Source organism: Hoplias malabaricus, chromosome 3 (assembly GCF_029633855.1).
Source record: "Hoplias malabaricus isolate fHopMal1 chromosome 3, fHopMal1.hap1, whole genome shotgun sequence".
Lineage (NCBI taxonomy): Eukaryota > Metazoa > Chordata > Actinopteri > Characiformes > Erythrinidae > Hoplias > Hoplias malabaricus.
Window position 1 is genome coordinate 35862984 of NC_089802.1, and position 6774 is coordinate 35869757.

The 6774-nt window shown below is 39.6% G+C and overlaps 1 protein-coding gene across 2 annotated transcripts; it reads right to left on the reverse strand.

Moving 5' to 3' along the window:
* Positions 1-421: 421 nt before the first annotated feature.
* On the reverse strand, positions 422-4384 carry dlx3b (distal-less homeobox 3b). Of its 2 annotated transcripts, none has more exons than XM_066665340.1 (3): positions 3903-4384; positions 2102-2289; positions 422-1440 (listed from the first exon to the last, which is right to left on the reverse strand). In XM_066665340.1, the coding sequence occupies exons 1-3, from the start codon at positions 4216-4218 to the stop codon at positions 1144-1146; spliced, it is 801 nt and encodes a 266-aa protein (XP_066521437.1). In that variant the 5' UTR covers positions 4219-4384; the 3' UTR covers positions 422-1143. The 2 variants fall into 2 exon arrangements, with proteins under 2 accessions (XP_066521437.1, XP_066521438.1); XM_066665341.1 differs by having other exon boundaries at positions 423-1440; positions 2102-2286.
* Positions 4385-6774: the final 2390 nt, after the last annotated feature.

Sequence of the window (6774 nt, forward strand, 5' to 3'; positions counted from 1 at the left end):
GTGTGTGTGTGTGTGCGCGCTGCCTGACAACGCCTGAAGCTAAAGGCTGCCTTTGGTAGTCATCAACTGCTCCTGCTGTTCCTCTCCGGGGCTTTCTTGTTATCTGCCAGCAGAATACTAATAAAATGCAGTGACTCCAACATGTCTGCTTGCCTGTCGCCTCCTCCTGCCTCTTTGCACGCAGGCCTAACCTCATGCCTGCTGGGATTTTAACCCTTTTTTCCAGCTCGCTGCATAGAAATCTAAAACTGAACCAGTGTATACAGTGTTATACATTTGAACCCAACATTTCTCTAGGGCCAATATCTACAACGCTGATGATCTTTCAGGAGGCTGAGCCCCTATGATATTACACCCAGCACGATCTGTGTTAGCATGATCATATAATTCACCATAAGTGTTTTGGTTTAGGTAACTAATGCCATACCAACATTTCTTACATCATTTCAGTTTGCATTTATTCAGCTTGAACAGCATTACAACAGAAGCACTACTTACAGATTATATCAAAACCATTCGAGGCACTATCGCGCAGTGTTTTATATCTCTGAAAACAAAAATGTTTTTTTTAGTGGTTCTGTTGCATTTTAAACACATATATATCTATACAATTACATCTTTCAATAGTTTGTACAAATCAGTATAACTTAGTACGTCCTGAGTCTGTGAAGCGCAGGTGCGGGGACATCCGCACCAATGTTCGTTTTCAGGTTCATTTCTATTTTCATTGTATCGTAAACAAACAAAATACTCCAAAAAAAACAAAATGCATCTAGCAAAGAAGAACAACTATGAATAACATGGGAGCAAGAGTCAAAATAATTTAAAACCACGCCATTATGTCCTTTAAATAAGAGGTTAACCTACATGCCTACGTGCTCATATTAATTCTGAATAGTCGAGAAGTTGAAATATTGCTGTGGTACACTAGTTGTCCTTGTCTCCTTCTTTACCTGATAAATGAAGCCATTTACGGCAATTGAAGGAGTCTGCAAAAGTCAAGGAGAGCCTCGGCCATGACTCCAGATGACTCTTTTCAGCTTATTTCCCTTATGCCCTACTCGCACAAAGCCACTACCAACAGTCTGCTTGCTTGTATGAAAGTCCAGTCTGTTTTTTTTTCTCTTTAGTCCCTTGTCCAGCTCAGTAAACGGCACCTAGGCTCGGCACAGTGCCTGGATGCTGTAAATGTGATCCTTGCTGGTACCAAGGACTGCTGTAGTCTTCCAGGTACGAAGGTGGTGTGGAACTCAGGGGGGGCTGAGGGCCCTGACCCCGGCCAAGCTGTCCTGAGTGTGCATTACTGTCCCATACGGCTGGAGAGGGTGGTGAGTTGCAGGCCATAGAGTCGCTGGCATTCGGGCTGTGTTCCAGTGGGATCTCACCATTCTTGTACAACTTCTTGAACTTGGACCGTCGGTTCTGGAACCAGATTTTTACCTGGACAATAAAGAAGTATGTATGAGGCAAATCATAATCGCAAAAACTGGCAAAAAAACTCTTTGTATTTGATAAAAGAATAAACAGCTGGCGTTTAACACAAATCAGCTCTGTTTCTGTAGCAAAAGATGGCATTCATTTTGACATAGCGTTGATTTTTATTGTATAAATACGGCCCAGTCCCAACTACAGTCGGTAATCCATTTTAACCGATTTAAACAATTATCTTACCATTTTAAAAAATCAGTAATGTGCTTTATTTAAAAGAAAATATATATTTTTAAGTAGCTTAACATTTGACAATACTTTATAAATCCTTTCATTTCAGTTTTATAGTGCGTGTATATAAATTAAGCAAGCTTGTGAGTGTTGGGATATATTTACTAGGCAGTGTGTTTTATGTGCTGTACTGTACATATTTGCTTGTGCGTGTGTGTGGGGCTGTACATTCTGGGCTGTGTGCAATGGACTGTGTTTATTGGACTCCATGTTAGTGTGTGTTGTGGGCTGTTAATATTGGGCTGTGTGTTGGGCTGTAAATATTGGTGTGCATTGGATTGTTTGTGCTGGACCCTGTTTAGGGCTGTATAATTTCAGTTTGTGTTGTGTTGTTGGACTGTGTGTAAGGCTGCAATATTGGGCTGTGTGTGCTGGGCTGTACCTGCGTCTGTGTGAGGCCGAGCTGTGCAGCGAGCTCGGCTCTCTCAGGCAGGGCGAGGTACTGGGCTTTCTGGAAGCGCCTTTGCAGCGCCGCCAGCTGGAAACTGGAGTAAATAGTGCGGGGCTTGCGGATCTTCTTTGGTTTCCCATTAACCATCCGAACTTCAGTCTCCACTTCCTCTTTAACTGCTTAGAAAATAAAACAAAGCATACAGTGCATAAATTATATGTGGGCACACCTTGCTGTATAAATATATAGCAGTTAACACATTGCTATTACACCATTATAAAAACTGGAGTTCGTGTATAAACCTATTCCCTATAAAACCAAGTTTGCTAGGGCCCAGATATCAGGCTCAAGTTAAGCGAGAAAAGAAAATGTATGTAAAGTTATATTGGACTCTTAAGTGCCTGAACCAGTCATTTTAACTATATTTTGTACGAAGGGTAAATAATTAAAATGTATATGACACAAATGTTCTGACAGAACAGCGTGTTGGTTTCATTAGTTGGGCAGCAGTGGAGAAAGTAAAAACATTATTAAATAAGTAACCATTACATTATTAACTTAACAGGTTTTAGATGATGATGAAGATTATTATTATTATATATAGTTTTTATATATTATTATTATATATATAAAGTTTTGTGGGTCTAATTTTTTAAAATTATGTGTAAAATTACACATATTTCCCTTAGAGAGAGGACGTAGTAAATAGACCTCTTAGCACAGACCTGTATGACGATGGATTTCACTGGAAAATCTGCTTCATTCAGAATATTTATCATAATTTTATTAATTGTATTAATATTTTGAAAATGATAACCGTTCCAAAGTGAAGCCCATAAACCTGAAAACTAAAAACCCTTTATAACATTAATAATCCTCCCGTGGTCGTATTCGCGAGAAATCGTTCCACCAAAACATTAATTAATTCCAGTCTTAAATACAATTTGGACAAAATCCACACGGTTTAAGAAACGATATTTGGGAGCTGAAGAGTTTAGAAAATAAGGGATAATCGCGGGGTTTAATAAATGGATTTATAAGAAGCAAAACAAAAAGAAAGGAAGAAAATTATTAAAAATTCGAAACCAACTTATAAAAGTTCATTTTTCCGCGCACAATAAACCGGCGATAGGTTTATATTTTAACCACTTTTTTATTTTTTTATTATTCGTATTTCAGATATTAATGCAAGGCTTTTAATTTTTAATATTGTATTCGTCTGTTTAGGTCTGTAACAGAGAACAGTATGAGAAGAAAAGCTCAAAAATATTTTAATAATTATTTAAAGCTATTTTAGACAGTAGAAATAATAGTGTGCTAAAAATGTTCAAAAAGTGTCATATTTTATCATTTTCTGAGTGCAGAGTGCCGTCTAAATATTTGCACACGACTGTATGCCAAATAACCTCCTGTCCACTGATCATATCACAGTACGACATTATTTGTAAAGTAAATAAATAAAAAATATCATTGGAACAGAGTAAACGTTTAAACCAGCGAGGAATTGACCACAGAAAATTGTTCGTGAGTACATCGCCCCAACAGTGGATTAACAAGCAAATTAACTACTGTATTATAACTCAGATTCACATTCTGAAAAAAACGCGCAATTCAAAAATTAAGTGTATACGAATTCCCACACGCCTCAAAAATAAAAAATTAAATGCTCTAACGCTTTAAACAGTCGTATGGCAAAACCGACAATGAAAACACAAAACACAAAACCCCACATCTCCCTTCTCTTCCCTCAGAGCTCCAGAGAAAAACAAATAATTTTAAAAAAGTGTCCCACCTGTGTTTTGAGGAGGGCTCTGTAGTTCCCTGCCGTAGTGGCTGTACTGTCTGTACGGCGGACTGTAGGGGTATTCTGCCTTGGTGGGGTAATGCCCCGCGGGTCCGTGCATGCTGGACATGTTGAACTGAGGATAGGAGCTCATGGCTTGGTTCTGGTAGGCTTGGCTTGGGTAATAGTCGCTGTAGTAGCCCATGTCCGTGGCCGAAGACTCCGGCAGCGTGGGGGAGTCTTTAGACGACGGGTGGCAGCTCATAGAGCCCGAAAGGTCTGCAGAAATCCCCGGTATCTTCCTCTCATACGTCGGTCCACTCATTGTCGTTTATGAAGAGGGAACGAAAAAAGGGAGAAGGGGGTAAAAGATGTCCACTCTTATGTCCTTGTCCTGTGATGTGTCTGAAGCTTAGAGAAAATGCAGACGTGGAGTTTGGCGAATCCTCGGAGGGCTCCCGTTGCCCACAGCTCTCTTCACTGAACTTACTCCGTCTGTGGTCCGGATCAGCTTTCTGGAAACTTAGTTATAGGGAGGCAGACGGAGAGCTGTGATCCCATTGGCTCAAAAGCGTGCTGCAGTCCCGTCTGTGTCCACAAGGGGTGTTTCGCAGTTTGTATGGAGGATTCGATTGTTGTGGAAGATTTTTACTCGTGTAAATATAAACAAGTCTTTCTTAATTCCTCACAACACCCGGGGTCGAAAAGTAGGGGTTACTAGGGAAACAATATGTGCTTTTGACTAGACTTGTATAGATAGTGACGAGACGAGATTCTGTGTTTGTGCTGATTAATACATTCTGGAACAGGAAAAAAAGAAATTAAATGATATAAACCTGACCAAACATCTTAAGTACACCTGATAATTTAAATGTTAAATAAAAACACAACTAGTATATATATGTGTGTATAATATAATATATATATATATATCAAAAGTGTTTAGGGAACTCCTGCTCTACACAGTTTAGCTTTTAAAAAGCAATGAAACTGGTTTTAACATGATAAACTGAAGATGGAAATGTCAAAAGCAGTTAATATTATAATTAGGGGAATTAAATTAAGTAAACAGCACAAAATAATTTAATTCGGCTGGCATAACTGTAATGTGTACAAAACACGTCTAAATTGGTTTTCATGTTTCATTTCATTTCAAAAAGTGATTTAAACTGATAAATCATTTACATATTTTGTGATATTCTTGTCTGTAAGAGGTAAATATCTGGGAAATGCCTTCCAGAAGAAACACTGTCACTCTTTAAGCTAAATCAGAACTGTCTTGAGACAGAGTGGTGAAAGAGATTCAGTAAGACCATCCACCTCAACCCCAACCCCAATGCCCACTGGGGCATTCCACTATGTGCTCATTATCCCAAGGCGTGGCACCACATGCCTCTTAACCTTTGCCACTGAGATGGCCCAGGCCTGCTTTTTCTGTCCAGAAACTGGTGGTCATGTGAGTATGTGGTCATTTTAGAAGTTTTCAATTGGCTGCTTCTCTTTTTATGTTACTTTTATTCTCTTCCCCTGGTGACCTGGCTTTACATTCACTCTCTTTTCCAGGATGGGCCTTTTATGTTACACCAACAGGATTCCCAGAAAAAAAAAAAAAAAAAGAATATATCATCTTGCCAGGCAAAACTGTATGTGCTCAAGGTTCTTCTGTGAAAGAGAACGTTCATTCATGCATTAGGCCACTGAGGAAATAATTTTTAAAATTAAGAACGAAAGGTTACTAAATTCTCAGTTCACTACACTGACAAACATAGTTTGTCAGTTTAAGCTATTCAAAAATATATTGTTTATTAAACTGAGATTAATAATCGATTTAACCAGTTCAAAAATTTAGTCCAGAAATGTTTTACATCACCACAAACCTCAAAGCACTTCATATCGACTTCTCGTATTGTCCACACTGAGGAAAAGTCGCTCTTCCATTGACTCGCCTTTAAATTGGTTTCTGGTATAATGCTGCCTCCTGGCGGCGAGAAATAAGACTGCACCATTCCTCAGGAATTCATTTCTTGTAGGCATCTAATATAAGGCTTACATTTTATAAAATTGTAAGATAAATAGTGTCTAATAAAGAGGAAAACAGAGAAGCATAAAAGGAATAAAATAACATAGAAAGACAGTACTATAAAAGCAAGTCAATAGAGTATTTTGGAAATTAATGTATTTGTTCAATCATTTATGAATTCATTATCTGTAACCGCTTGTATAGTTCAGGGTCATGGTGGGTCCGGTGCCAATCCAGAATCACTGGGTGGTAATGGATTTATCACTTATGAAATTTAAGTTTCATAAATGACAAATACATAAATGACAGTTTAAGGTCACTGAAGAATAATTTGCCCAAACACTTTATGATAATAACATTCATTCATACATTCTCTGTAAGTGCATATCCAGGGAGAACACACCACACTCCTCACAGACAGTCACCCGGAGGAAACCCACGCAGACACAGAGAGAACACACCACACTCCTCACTGACAGTCACCCGGAGGAAACCCACGCAGACACAGGGAGAACACACCACACTCCTCACAGACAGTCACCCGGAGGAAACCCACACAGACACAGGGAGAACACACCACACTCCTCTCAGACAGTCACCTGGAGTTAACCCACGCAGACACGGGGAGAACACACCACACTCCTCACAGACAGTCACCCGGAGGAAACCCACGCGGACACGGAGAACACACCACACTCCTCACAGACAGTCACCTGGAGGAAAGCCATGCAGACACAGAGAGAACATACCACACTCCTCACAGACAGTCACCTGGAGGAAACCCAAGTGGACACAGGGAGAACACACCACACTCCTCACAGACAGTCACCTGGAGGAAACCCATGCAGACACAGGGAGAAC